The sequence below is a fragment of the Onychomys torridus genome, chromosome 4 (assembly GCF_903995425.1).
Source record: "Onychomys torridus chromosome 4, mOncTor1.1, whole genome shotgun sequence".
Lineage (NCBI taxonomy): Eukaryota > Metazoa > Chordata > Mammalia > Rodentia > Cricetidae > Onychomys > Onychomys torridus.
In genome coordinates this window covers 130959284-130974546 of record NC_050446.1, presented here as the reverse complement: position 1 = coordinate 130974546, position 15263 = coordinate 130959284, and the positions used below count along the sequence as shown (strand labels likewise).

Below are 15263 nucleotides of genomic sequence, written 5' to 3'. Positions count from 1 at the left end.
GCTGTGGCAAGCACGTGCCCCAAATAAATGTAGGGAAGTAATGTTTTTGTTTTTTTTATTTTGCGAAGAGCTTCACTATATAGCCCCAGCTGGCCTGGAATGTGCTATGTAGGCCAGGCTGGGTGGCCTCAGGTCACAGGGTCTACCTGTATCTGCCTCCCCAGTGATGGATTAATGATAAGTTCCACCATGCTTTGTTCATCTGTTGCTATAAAATAGCAAAGCAAAACAAGGTGGACAACTTGAGCTTGACTTCTGACATACACACACACACACACATACACACACACACACACAGAGAGAGAGAGAGAGAGAGAGAGAGAGAGAGAGAGAGAGAGACGGAGGGAGGGAGAGAGAGAGAGAGAGAACACACAACACACACTGGAAAAATCAAACCAGGAGGTGGTGGTGCACACCTTTAATGTCAGCACTCAGGAGGCAGAGGAAGAAGGATCTCTGGGAGTTTGAAGCCAGCCTGGTCTACAGAGTGAGTTCTAGGCCAGCCAGGACTACACAGAGAAACCCTATCTCAAAAAACAAAACAGGAAGGAAGGAAGGAAGGAAGGAAGGAAGGAAGGAAGGAAGGAAGGAAGGAAGGAAGGAAGGAAGGAAGGAAGGAAGAATGAAAGAGAGAAAGAAAGAAAGAAAAAGGAAAGAGAATAAAAACCAAACCCTGACCTTAGGGGATCGTCCCGGGATCAAATTCATCAATGGTCCAATTGCATTTTGAATTAAATCTACACCTAGTCCCCACTCCCTTTTCCAAGCTCTACCTTGCCTAGGCCCTTAGGACTTCAGGCCATTTTATGCAGATGGACAACTTTGTGGGTCACGTGGCTGTGGGAGCACCCAGGGACTTTCCTGTGTGTGCCACTTCAAAAAATGTCCCATGTTTCTTGGGAAAGTATTAGGTTCCAGATACAATTAAGGAACAAGCCTGAGCATCGTGGTTTCCAAAGGTTTACAGAGGCAGAAGGAAGTCATTCCAAGTGAATATCAGCAGAAAAATGTCCCTTTGCACTTGAAATACCAAAGTGGCCCTTCTCAGAATGGCAGTGTGCTCTGTATGTGGTTTTGTGTGTATTTTAAGTCCGGTTTCTACATTAAATAAAGGAAGTTGGAATGAAAAGCAAAACAAAGACCCAGGAGGGTGGTTTCCTGGGTGAAGCTACAGGAGGAGGGCATGGGGGCTTCTGGGAGCTGCGGTTTGTTGTTGTTGTTGTTGTTGTTGTTGTTGTTGTGGATGCTGGTGGCTGAGCTGTGTCTCCAGGTCCTGAGTGTGACAAACTTAACAAAACTCAATGGAAAGAATTAGAGTGGGAATTCGCTCCGCCCATGACCTTGGGCCACCTGGCCTGATGGGGGTGATGCTTCTTATCTGCCTGCAGTGACTGCTTTAAAGGGAGGAGAAGGGTTGGGGATTTAGCTTAGTGGTAGAGTGCTTGCCTAGCAAGCGCAAGGCCCTGGGTTCAATCCTCAGCTCCACATACAAAAAAAAAAAAAAAAAAAAAAAAAGGGAGGAGATAGGGGGTCCCGGTCTCTTGGGTGGTGAAGACGGCCTGAAGCAGCATGTCATTGGTCCCTAGCTTTCCAAGGACTCTGCAACTGGATTTACCTTATCCTGTATCAGTGAGTCTGTTTTCCCCATAGTGCCCCTTAATAAAGTGATATAATAGACCATTGAGGCTCTTGCTACAAAGAATAGCTTCAGGGCCAGTGAGATGGCTCAGTGGGTAAAGGTGCTTGCTGCCAGGTTTGATGACCTGAGTTCAGCTCCTAGGACTCACTGGGTGAAATGAGAGAACCAACTTTCACAAGTTGTCCTCTGACCTCTGCAAACATAAATTAAATGTAGTAAAAAAGGAAAGCTTTTCTAGATAACTGAAGACATATGCTTTAAAAAAAAGAAAGGGTAGCTTTAGCCAGGGTCACATAAAGAGGGCCACACAGAGAGCAGAGACGCTTTTAGAATAAGGTGGACAGACAGACACAGACTGACTTGAAAACATCAGTTCCTGCCTTGGGCTCACATTGAACTCACTAGGATGGAAGTTTGACCTCCCTGGAAACACTACCCTCTTGTGTAGAATGGAGGGCTATTCTAATCCAAAGGCCCTCAGAGGCCTCTCCTGGATAGACACACCCGATTCTGACACACAGGTGACAACTTGAGAAGAGTGCTATGCTCCAGCCATCTTGGTTCTGAATCCTGGGAGACAGGCGCTGGCATAAAGGAGCTCATGGAAGGACTTGCCCCAGCTGTGGCTTGAGCCTGCAAACTGCAATGGAAACAGCTCCAAGGGCTGGTTTGGCCTTGCCTAATTCGATCTATGACTCTTCCTGATTGGAATGCATCTTCTGGGCAGCTTCAGACTCAGGGATAAATGGTTCTGAGCACAAAAGACATCCATGCCTGCCTTCTTGTGGACCAGAACATTCAGAGCTGATTGTTGACTATTCTTGGAGTGTCTGGCTCTTGCCTTTTTGGGGTAGAGGAAATTATTTTAGTCCCTACTAAGGGTAAAGCTAGAGGCTGACCTTATATGTCATCAATCTGAGCTTCCCCAACATACAAAGAAAGGGACAGATGGTGCTGGAGAACTCCTAATGCCCTGGATTGATAGTAGCTGTCTCTGAAGTCAGAGGAGCCAGGACACCAGCCCCTGAAGAGGAGGAGGAGAGAGAGGGGGAGGAGAGGAAGGAGGAGGGGGAAAAAGAAAAGGGGATTAGGAAGAATAGGACAGAGAGGAGGAGGAGGAAGAGGAGGAAGAGGAGGAAGAGGAGGAGGAAGAGGAGGAAGAGGAGGAAGAGGAGGAGGAGGAGAAGGAGGAGGAGGAGGAGGAGGAGGAGGAGGAGGAGGAGGAGGAGGAGGAGGGGGAGGATAGATTGTAGTTAGACACATGAAGAGGGAACCTGAAGAAAAGACAGAACATTCCCCAGGTATTTTCTGTGGTCGCTTGGAGAACCTGTTCAGGGCCAGAGGACCCGAGTTCCCCTTCAGTCACTGTGGTTTCTCTTGGTCACCACAGGGGCCCTCCCGGAAGGATGCATGCTGCTGACAGGTTTCAAGGACAGACCTTGCTGCACACACAGCACCTGTCCTCTGAGTTAAGTTGCAATGGAGAGCTCAGCTTCCCCTCACATTGTATGGGTTTCCAGGTGAACACAGAGCATGGCCCTGTGCTGGGCGCTGGATAGGCTTGGCAGCAGTGGGCATCACTTCTCTCAAGGAGAGGCTGACAGACCTTTACTTTTTTTTCCCTCTCTTTATTTTAGTGATTTTGGAAGGAAATTCAAATTAAAGCTGGCTGGCATGACCTCTTTTCCACATTTTAATTTATTTATAGTATGTGCACAGGTGGGTGTCATAGTGTACTTGTGGAGGTTAGAGGACAATGTGTGGAGTCTTTCTGTTTACCATGTGGGTTCTGGCATCACACTCAGGTCATCAGGCTTCTTTTTGGTAGGAGCCTTCACCTGATAAACCATGTCACTGCCCCTTAAAGAAACACCACCAGAGACCCTCCTGAGTCAGCCATTCAATAGCATGGGTGCTGGAGCCTGGGACAACTGTTTCAGAAAAGACAGGGAGGGCCTGCGGACAGTGGCTGGAGGCTCAGACAGCCCCCTGGTGTCTGCAGCCAGCGCTTGGTACAACTGTCTGCGCTGGTGCTGGGCAGCTAAGGGAGTTGGGAAGTCTCAATACTCAAAAATTTGAAGGAATACCACCCTGTTCTGTTGGAAGTGCTGGAAGCTGGGGTGGAGGAAGGCTGAGTGATATGAGCATGTTCTGGGGTCCTAACAACACACACACACACACACACACACACACACACACACACACACACACACACACACACCAGAGGCAGTGATCTTTCTTTGTTTACTTTTCTAAGAAAACTGTTGGCCGCATGTCCAGGGGAGATGTCATTTGAGTGGAATGCCAGGTGTCAGATGTTAGAAGATGCCTGTGGCCATTGAACACAGTGGTGTTTGTTTGTTTGTTTGTTTGGTGTTTGTGAGACAGGGCTTCATGTGGCAAAAGCTGGCTAGCCCTGAACTTCCGTTCCTCCCATATTCATCTCCTGAGTGCTGGGATTATAGGGGTGCTCCACCAGGCCTGGTTTATGCGGCGATTGGGATAGACCCCAGGGCTCCAAGAATGCTACAGAAGCATTGCACCATCCTAGCTCCAGGCGACCTGCACTGTATTGTTAAAGGCCCAGGAAGGCCAGGGTTGTGGGGAGAATACCACAGCACAGTTTTCTTTTCTCCTTTTAATTCCTCTGCTTGCTTAAGGCCCCGACATTGTGATCACGGTCCCAAGCTCCTCCCACTGCGTGTAGAATTCCCACGGGACATCCATCTGTTTCTGATCTGTTTCTGAAATATTGATTGAGGACCTGCCTTGTGCAAGATTCTGGGGACATGGGACAGAATAAAATAAAGGTCCCTGCTATTACCTTATTTAATTTTCTCCTTCCTTGATTCTACTTCCTGAGGAGAACTACCTGTGTAGGTTCTTCTAGGTCTTTCCAGCCCACATGTGCACCTGCACACACACACACACACACACACACACACACACACACACACACACACACACACCTGCATACATGAACGCATACACACACACATACTCACACACAGAATTTGTTTGTTTGTTTGCTTTGCCTAGTCTTTGGTTAAAGGATTCTGTCTTCCTGTTTAGAACAACTACATGGACACTCAATTTCTTACCCCTGTGTAGTTGTTTGCCTTGATAACAGGGTAAAAGACACTTTTCTCGGGTGGGAGTGGGGTGGGAATCGACCAGCAGATAAATGCACTGGCTACCAAGCCTGGGGACCTGTGTTTGATCCCTGGGACCTGCAGGTGGAGGGAAGGAGAGAACCGTCCACTGATTTACACACATGTGCAGTGGCCCAGGCATGCTCTGCTCCCAAACAAATAAGTGAATGTAGGAGAAAAAACTTTTAAAAATGTCGTAACTGACCTGGCACGCGAACACTGTGGGTTTTCCCTAGTACCCATGTGGCCACACCCCCTCCGGATCTCTGTTTGTCTTCTTGTATATTTCTACGACAACTCTAGAAGTAAGTTGTCTGGGTAGAGGCTGATGCATGCCTTGAACATGATGAGTAATGCTTTGCCTTTGACACAGTGTGAATTAAGGAATCCCTTGTCTTTCTTGTTCCTAGTGATCTCTGTGATGTGGGGTAGCCCACAGGCTCCCAAACAAATCTCCATGGACTTCAGCTGACAGCACAGGGTGGCCAGTCTTGGTGAGCTGGGTAGTCACAGGGATGCTGAGTGTGAAGGCCTTAGCCATGGTCAATAGGGCTCTGAGGTCCTATTTTGCACATTTGATCTGATCAATGGCAATGACTGGGATGTATTGGAGCCCCTGGGTATTCCCACACTCTTTATGATGCTGTCCTTGGAGACACACTCACCTGTTTGGGGAAGCTAAGAGTCTTTTCACAGACGATCCTTGCACTGGATGGTGAGTCAGGAAATTCGTAGACTTGGGCAGTAGCTGGCAGCGGCCCCTCCACCCAGCTCTTCATCGGCTCATACACAGGGCCTGGTGGTGGTGGGCAGAACAAGCTGGGCACCTGATACAGAGCCTCTGAGCTGGTGAGATCTGTGTCCAGGAGCAGGGGACAGGATCTGTCTGCAGGGGTCTCCTTGAGGACTTGGAGGCGGTTGGCAGGAGCCAGGCCTTGTCTCCCGTGGAGCAGACACTTCCACCAGCCCTCACTTTCTGGCACATTTTGCTCCACGATTGTCAGGATGTCCCCTCTGGAAAAAGCCAGCTCATCGGAGCAATCGGGATGGTTGTCATAAAGTGCCCTGGCCAACAGGGTCTGGGGGAGAGAATGTGCTGTTACAGTCATGGTCAGTGGCATCCCTGCACCAAGCCACCAAGAAACTGCAGCCCAAACAAGCCTCCAGGCTGCTTTCACACACCTCCCCAGAGGCTCTGGCCCTGCTCTTTACCTGATTTATCCTTCTCATCCTTGGGGTTTCTGGTATTCTTGGCCTGCACCCCCAAGCCCAAGGTGAGTAGCTCTAATAAGCCCTTTCTTAAAATTGTACTTGCGTGCTGCATGATAACACACAGTTGGGCCAAAGTCCCCTGTATACCACGTACTTGGCTTGAAATTCTTAGCTGTGTGCTCTTGATCATATCAGCTACCCTCTCTGAGCCCCAGTTTCCTTATGGATAAAATTAGAATAACAGCGACACCTACTAATGGGGTTATTACTAGAATTAAATGTTTGTGCATACATATGTATATATACATATACAGGAGATCAATACATTTCGTTTATCTATGACTCTGTCCCCAGCATCAGCCTCAGGCCCAGGTATACAGGAGAAGCTCAAGGGATGTTTGTTAGCTGGGCTTGGTGGCTCACACATGCAGTTTCAACATGTGGGAGGCTGCGGCAGGAGAATTGAGAGTTCAAGACCTGCCTGGACAACTTAGTGAGCACTGTCTCAAAAAACAGGAAAGAGCTAGGGATGTATCTCGACGGTAGAGTGCTTGCCTCACCCGTGGAAGGCACAGTCTGAGTACTATTGGGGACAGGGCACAGGGTGACAGTGCTGTGGCAAAGTTTTGTTCAATCGCCACTGTCCCCACCTGGTAGAGCCTGCCCAGGATGCTGTTTCTTGATATATCTGGGACACACTTGTTTAACAGTCTATTTCAAGAACACTTGAAATGGTTTTAAAAATATTCTCTCTCTCTCTCTCTCTCTCTCTGTCTCTGTCTCTTTGTGCTCTTTGTGTCTGTCTCTCTCTGTCTCTCTGTCTCTGTCTGTCTGTCTGTCTCTCTCTCTCTTTCTCTCTCTCTCTGTGTGTGTGTGTGTGTGTGTGTGTGTGTGTGTGTGTGTGTGTGTGTGTGTGTGTATGAAGTGCCTGAGGTACACACAGAGACACTGGAAAGCTGGGTGCTAGGAACCAAACACAGATCCTGGAAGAGCAGCAAGTTCTCCCGATTGCTGAGCCATCTCTGCAGCCCTTGGAGTGCTTCTTAACCTGTTCTTGGAGGTACTGGGACTCTCCAAACTGCCCTGGGAGTGGGTGGGTCACCTCCCCACTCACCCTACCTCAAATTTATTCTTCCAGAGAGCTGATGGGTCCTGTGGGGTCATAGCACGTCTGCAAAGATATCCCCCGTCCCCCACAGCAAACCACAAGCACAGGGGCTTTCCTATATTAAGTTGGAAAGCAGAGAACTGGCTCTGTACTCCTGGACTGCCTTCTCATATGTTAACATATCTTCCTTCAGAAGTTCAGCATACATTACCGAATGCTACTGTCATATGGCACTGAGTTTTTAGAAACACCAATTCCAATCCTGTCATTCCCCTCTTACCATCCTCCAGTGCCCTGGTAGCCTTGGAGTCCAGAACCTTCTACCTCCCACACTTCTTCACCAGCCTCCCATGATCACTCTTGCTGAGGATTACAGTCCTGTCCATCTGCTTGTCTCTCTACCCACAAACATTCAAGCAGCTTTTACCCACTGAGATCCCACACAGGCTTATAGACTCTGCTTGAATACCACTTCCAGCCTGTTTGGGATCATCCCATGTCCATGTTCATATCTAACTCACAGAGGACAAACACCTCTCTGCTGTGTCCCACGAGAGCAGGGTGCACACCCTCCTCATTCTCAGCTGTGTCCCCAGGGTCCACATTAGCCTTTTGTTGGGTTTATGAACAGGGTAGAGCCACATGCTTCTGTGACTCTCATGTATTTAGGAGGCAAAAAGCTGGAGTGGGACATGAGGGGATTTTCTGTGACACAGTGCCAACTCCTTTAACAATATTTAAAGAGATGCTAGAAGAGAGGACCAGAAGATGCTGGTACACGCTCCTGCAATGTGATGTCACGGTTTTACATGGAGGCCTGCAGATACCAGCTGGGTTGATGTGCTAAAGGGAGTTTGGGTTATGGACTCTTCATGGAGTGTTGACTAAAGGCTCGGACTTAGTGAGGTGACAGGATACTTCCTAGAATTTTTGTTTGGTTTTTGAACATTGCTTCTCTATAATCCAGGCTGACCCCATGATCCTCCTGTCTCCACCACCTGAGTGCAGAGATTGCACTGCGCCTGGCAACTTACTTATTTGATATGTGTAGGAGATTTACAATTTTACCTTGTTGAAAGCTACTTAGGAATCCCATTACTCAGGGGGCTGAGGCAGGATGACTGTTAGTTTGGAGCTACCCTGGGCTACATTCTAAGTTCCAGACCTGGGCAATGAGGTAAGACCCTATCTCAAAAAATGGAGGGGGGGATTACAACTTAACCATCTATTTTGGGAAAATGGAAAAGCAAAAGCCGGCCTTCTCCCTTCACAGTTCTCAAAAATCCATTCAAAGCGCTTTTGAAGGGAGCCCTGTCACTGAATCGTGCAGAATCTGTCTGCTTTACCATGGGTGTCACGGAGCAGTTGCTGAAAGCAGCTGAGCCACACTGTCCAGACAGCAGTGACTTCTTCTGGGTCTGGACATTCAGGGAGGTGGGGTGTTTCCAGAGAACAATGAGTTTTTAGGATCATCCAAGCCAGGAAGCATCTGCCCCATGGGGCACTCACAGCTGTCTTGGATTGATAGCAGCTGCCTCGTTCCTGACATATGGTTTCCTGCAACTGACTGCTTGCTGCCTGGCCACAGCTTCAAAAGCAAAGTGACCTCTAAATGTGCCACAGCACGAGTCCCTTCTGTACCATACTTCTTTATAAATAGCCCAGAGTGCCTTTGGCTACTCCAAGCAATCAGTTATTATAATTTCCCAATTCATTCATTAATTGCAGTGCTGGGGTGGAACCTAGGGCTCCAAGCATGCTAGGTAAGCAACAAAAATGCCCCTAGCCTAAGTCACCAAATTTAATAACAGAGACAACCAGTTTGTCACACAAGAAGAATAAATCAAACAGGACAAGGTGGCATATGCCTGTAACCCCAGCTTTGGGGGTGGAAGCAGGTGAATCGGGAGTCCAAGGTCATCCTGGTCTACAGAAAACCTGGTCTCAGAAAGTCAAAACAAAATGAAACAGCGGCAACGACAACACCAGAAGAATGAAACACATGGGCATCCCGGGAACAGAGGGGCTCTGCTCTTTTCTGAGTGCTCAGACACTGCATAGCACAAATTCCGGAAGCCTCAGACATGGGCTGTCCTGTCTCCATTTTGCAGGTAAGGAAATAGAGGGTCAGAGAGATCTAATGACTGTCCAAAGTCCTTTGGATCTCTTCCCGTCTACTCTTGACCCACTCCTCTCAAATCCCTTCTTAGTCTCCAGCAAGAATATTACACACACACACACACACACACACACACACACACACACACACACCTCTGAGCCTGTCTAAAAACTCACCAGCTCACAACTTACAACTGTTTTCAGGATGCTGGCTAAGTTCCCGGGGATGACTTTGAGACCCCCATGGTCAGCCCTCAGGCCTGCCGCTCCTGCCCTCATTCCTGGTCTCCTAACCCTATTGTTTCTTGACTTTTCCATAATGCTCCCAGCTTGGGACCATCCCTTGCCATCCCATTTGCCCAGGACACTCTTTCGCCAGATCTTTGCATGACTGGCTTTCAGCTCAAGGGTCACTTCTGTAGAGGCTGCCTCCTTCTATGGAGAGTTGGGCTCCCACATGAAGGACCTATGGATGGCCCTATGGGCAAATCCAGTGGGGCAAGTCATGGCTGGTTTCTCATGTAGGGAGAGGAGACACCACAGCAGCCTGTGGAGTGACAATGGGAGTATGTCATCACTGTGCACCCAGGCTCCTGGTACCGCCATGCTCAGCTCTTTGAAACTAACACATGGAAGCAGTTGACAGGCACAGCTACAGAACCTGACAGCAGTCCAGTGGTCACAAACGGTGACTCGAAAGCTGTTCTTTAATAGGGTGTTGATTTGGAAACATTGGACAATGTAGGACATACATTTATCTCTGATTCTTATGGACACATAGGCTGCTAGATTCCATGCACAAAAAGAGACATTCTTATTCTAAAACTTAAAAATGGTCTCTTTTTATGTTGTGTTGTGTGCATGTGTGTGATTGCACGTGTATCTCAGCATGCGTGTGAAGGTCAGAAGACAATTTGCAGGAGTCAGCTCTGTCTACAGTCTCAGGTCTAGACTCAGCTAGACTCAGGTCACCAGGCCTGGCAGCAGTTAGTAGAGGGCTTGGGGAAAGCTTCCTGGGACAGTGGTTCTCTGGGGGTGGGACTTAGTCAGATGAAGGGTGTTGGGAGGGCCTGTCAACAGAGGAAGAGAAATGTGTGAAGTCCCTAGCGAGGGTGTGAGTGTGGGTGAATGGAGGAGTTAGAGGAACTGGAAAGCCAGCAGCTGGGTGGGTGGCCATGCACAATTGTCAGGGCTTTGATTTCTGCCTTGGCTACTCCTTAAACCATGTGGCACCCGCACCTCCATTACCCACTGAGTCTCCTCACTGCCTCTGGGGTGTTCCTTTTCATTCTTGCTTTTATGAAAGAAAATTTTAAACGCGTGTGTCCATTCCTTTCTTGCTATGTTGAGTTTTATGTTTTTTAAAAATTTTTTGATTATTTTGGGTAATTTTTAGTTTATTTTTTACTTATTTTTATTTTATGGGTGTTTTGCCTGCATGTATATCTGTCCACCATGTGCATGCCTGGTGCCTGAGGAAGCAGAAGAGGACATTGTATCTTCCTGGACCTGCAGTTGCAGACACTTGTGAGCCACCATGCGGGAGCTGGGAATCAAACCCTGGTCCTCTGGGAGAGCAGCCAGTGCCCCTAACCTCTGTGTCATCTCCACAGGCTCCTATGATTTTGAGGCAGGATCTCACATAGCCCATGCTGGTCTATATTCCCTAAATAGCTGAACTTCTGATCCTCCTGTCTCTACTCCTAAATTCTGGGGTTACAAATGTGTGCCACCACACCCCGTGTGGGAGAAACGTATGGCCATTCAGGAAACTGGTCACTTTCCAGTTCCTCTAACTCTTCTGTTCACATATCCTTAAGCCCTCCTGTGGGACCTCACACATGTTTCTTCCTCTGCACACAGGTCCTCTCCCCACCTTCATCTGACTAAGCCCTCCCCCTCAGATAGAAGTTTCTATGGCCACTTGTACATGCTCATCTCCACACAACAGTCAGGAAACAGAAGAGACATGAACAGGCATTTAGAAGGCAGAAGCAGGAGAGGCTTAGGACCATGAAGACAAAAGAACAGGGGTGACCTCCCTGCGGGGAGGGGGGACCTGAAAGAATCGGTGTGCAAACTCTGTTCAGCTGGAGGAGATTGGTCTGCAATATAGCTGGAGACATCTGGGAAGTCATCCATCCATGCATCCATCCATGCATCCATCCATGCATCCATGCATCCATCCATGCATCCATCCATCCATCCATCCATCCATCCATCCATCCATCCATCATCCACTCACCAGGACATATACCCCTGCCAGGAGCTTTCTGAAGACACCATGGTAAATGTGGCAGTCCCTGATCTATGTAACGTATCTTCTTATGGATAATGCTTGTATCTATTGAACTTCCACAGAAGTAAACATTGGGTCCACAACAGTAGACAAGAGGCTTTTGAGTGTGATTAAAAAGAAAATATGGGAAATTGTAAGAGGCCAGGCCTGCTGTGGGGAAGTTGTGGTAGTGAAGGGCTTGGGGAAAGTTTCCTGGGACAGCGGTTCTCTGGGGGTGGGACTTAGTCAGATGAAGGGTGTTGGGAGGGCCTGTTAACAGAGGAAGAGAAATGTGTGAAGTCCCTAGCGAGGGTGTGAGTGTGGGTGAATGGAGGAGTTAGAGGAACTGGAAAGCCAGCAGCTGGGTGGGTGGCCATGCACAATTGTCAGGGCTTTGATTTCTGCCTTGGCTACTCCTTAAACCACATGGCTAGGTGGATTGTATGGAGTTCAAGGCAAATAGGTTAATAGGTGCCCCAAGTGGGTGGAGTCTGCTTTCCCCTGGCTGCAGGGGAAGACTGGAGTAGTGCTGGGTCCACAGGAGAGGGTCTTGCAGGACGATGGGGAAAGAACTACCAGCGGCAGCAGGCTCACGCTGGAAAAACTGACAAGTCCACATCTCTCCCACCTCCTGCAGAAGACAGAGGAAATGTAGTAGCATCCTTTTCTGGCCCTAAGCAGGGCCAACCACAGCCTCAGCTCCATCCTGACACCTTCCTCTTCCTTGTGCCTAAGCCCGAATCCCCTCTGCAGGGTGAGTGGGCACAGTTCCTGCATGACAGGCGCCTGCCCCTCAGCAGTATCTTTGATTTTCATCTTTCCAGTTTATGGAAAGGACAAAAATGTGGAAAAGGGTCAGACATTGGAGAGGGGTCTGGTGGTTTGCCTGGTTGGCCTCTTTATGAAAGTTCTGAGGCACGTAAGACCAGGGGAGGTTAAGGGACTTCTGTGCCCAAGGTCATCCAACATAGACAGTGCATTGTGTTTCAGATCTGGGCCCGTCACCCTGGAGGTTGTCACTGTCACATCTCTATAGTCTGCTCCCTCAGCATAAGTCTAATTTGCCAAAGGACTTCAAATCTAGAATGAGCTAGTTTAAGAATGGCCATAGGCCAGGAGTGTGCCTCTCTTGTAAGAGCTGCCTGGCACTTGCAAGGCCCTGAGCCCTATCCTAGCACTGAGGTAAAACACAGAGACAGCAGGTAGGGTTTGGGTAGAAAATAGTTCTGTGAGTACAACGGCTGGAAGACACATGGGTGAGGTGGAGACTGGGGCGTGCACAGGCTGACTTTCAAGGGTCACTTTGCTTCTCACAGGGCTGAGCCAGAGGAATAAAAAAAGAGAAGTAGCAGATTATTGAGATGGCTGAGCAGATAGTGGTGCTTGTTAGCAAGCCTGTGACCTAAGCTTGATCCCTAGACTGTCGTGGAAAGAGAGGACTAACTCCACAGAATTCCTCTGACCTCCACACACACATACACGCCGCAGCACATGCACCCACATACACACATCATACACATCATGCACACATATAGGCAGTGATAATAACCATGAATAATAAGTAGAATATCACTAAGGGTCAAAGGAAGCGGTGTGGTGCGCAGGCCACCCATGGCCGTGGGTTTAAAGACTTGCCCCTGCTTCTCTTGGAAGGTGAAAATCAACAGCCATTGGCTGTGAGCACCTGTGCTCAAGGCGGGATTCCCCAAAGTCCTTGAGTATCCTGCTATTTTGGACCCTTCTCTTCTTCCTTCCTTCCCTCTTTTCAAATTGGGGGTCCGTCAGCATGATGGTGTCCAGTCCTGCTTTCTGCTTGTTCTAGCTTTCACGAAACTTCCCTGTCCCCGAACTCCTCTGCTTCTAAAATAAACAAATTTGTAGCAGGGGACAGAAAAGTCCTGCAATGGCTTCCACTGAAGCCAGGGACACTGGAGGGACCTAGCACACAGTGAGGCCACAGCCAGGGAGAGAGTGCCCCAGACAATGTCAGCCCCTGCAGTGACAAGGCCCAGGGCAGCAGGCTGACCACAGCCCTCTTTGGAACTACAATTTTGACACATGGACACATTGAATATTTCAGCTTCCCTCTCGAAGGTTCCATGGCTCATTTTCAAGAATTCTTAGTTTTTAGGGAAGGTGAAGGTCTCACTTATACTTCCCTTTTGAGGGCCATGAAAAGGATGGTTTATTGAAACTGCATCTTTAAAAAAATATACTACAGGGCTAGAGAGATGGCTCAACCTCAGCAGATAATTGCTGTTCTTCCAGAGGACCTAGGTTCAATCCCCAGCATACACATGGTGGTTCACAAACATTTGTAACTTCAGCTCTAGGGGATCCAATGCCCTTTTTTGACCTCCATGGGCACCAGGCATGTATGTGGTGCTCATACATACACACAGGCAAAATATTTATATACATAAAATAAAATAAAGATAAGATAGCACACACACGCCATTAAGATGGCTCAGTGGGTAAAGATATTTCCTGTACAAGCCCTTTGATGTTAGTTTGAGCCCTGAAACCCACATAAAGGAGAGAACCCACTCTCCAAAGTTGTCATCTTCTTTCCACACCCAAACCATGGCACAGACACACCTGCCAACATCATATACACACCCCAACATGAAATAAAAGAGCACATATACTGTGCACGTGCGAAGCCATTTGATGTGTGGGAAACATGAAGTCCCATGAATGAGGTCTCCAGCAGAATCCACTAGATGTCTTGATGAAGAAGCTAAGCTTGGGGGTAGTTTACATTGTAGGGATGCAAAGCTCAACTAGGAATGGTCAAAGCAGAGCAGACAGCCTCCTTGAGTGGACCCAGAATGCCTATTTTCTATCATTAAAAAAAAAAAAAGTACCGTATGTTTAGAAAAAAAGAATGAGGAAAGTTTCCAAGAGCAAGATGAAACCCCCTCACTACCTCTGAGCTCCCACCCACACTCTGAAAAGGGAAGGCAGAGGAGGAAGGAGGACCCTGAGGAGGACCCAGAGTGTCTGAATGACACTTCCTTGGGGCGTCACTTCTGGTGTAAGGTGCCATCCAGACAGAGGACTGGAGGGACAGGTGCTCTGAGGAGCTGTAGCAGAGAGACCCATGAAACTCACCTAACCCCACAGCTTTCCTGCGATTATGTGTGTCATCTAACATCACTTGCCTATAATTTACCAAAAAGAGGTAAAATCCTCAAAGGCGCTCCACCTTAGTTTTTGAGACAGGGTCTCTCAGAGGATCTGATTCAGGTAGACTGGCTAGTCAGCTCTAGGGAGCCTCCTGTCTCTGCCCTCCCCCAGTGCTGGGATTATAGACATGTACTGGCTTTTTAGTGGATGCTGGGAATCTGAACTTGGATTCTCCTGCTAGCCTGGCAAGCACACTACCTCTGAGCTTCGGCCTCAACCCTGCTCATCATTGGATTTTGAGACTGTTTATTCCCACAGCCGGAGAATGAAGGCACTTAGAGAAGAGAGTGGACCGCCATCTGCTGAAGTCCACAGAATATACCTGCAGATGCCTGAATATTCAAGCCATTTATGCTGGAAGAGACCTGGCTCAGGCAAGTCTGGGAAGGATCCGTGAGTCTAAGCAGCCAAGGAGGCTGCCTGTGCACTCTCCTCTCCTGCAGCCAGCTGCGAGGCTCTGGGTCTTGTGTACAAAGACCCAGCAGGGGAGGCGGCTCAGCTGACAGGAGGGCCTGACAGACAGGACTGTTAGCTGTAGCAGAACACAATGACAGTCGGGACACTATT

The 15263-nt window shown here is 48.5% G+C and overlaps 1 protein-coding gene across 1 annotated transcript in view; it reads right to left on the bottom strand.

The window, feature by feature from the left end:
* The window catches only part of Cass4 (Cas scaffold protein family member 4), a 53040-nt gene that overhangs the window by 12761 nt on the left and 25016 nt on the right, over window positions 1-15263 (bottom strand). Inside the window, exon 6 of the mRNA XM_036184334.1 lies at window positions 5457-5870. Coding sequence (XP_036040227.1) covers window positions 5457-5870 — 414 coding nt within the window. The remainder of the gene's footprint in view (window positions 1-5456; window positions 5871-15263) is intronic.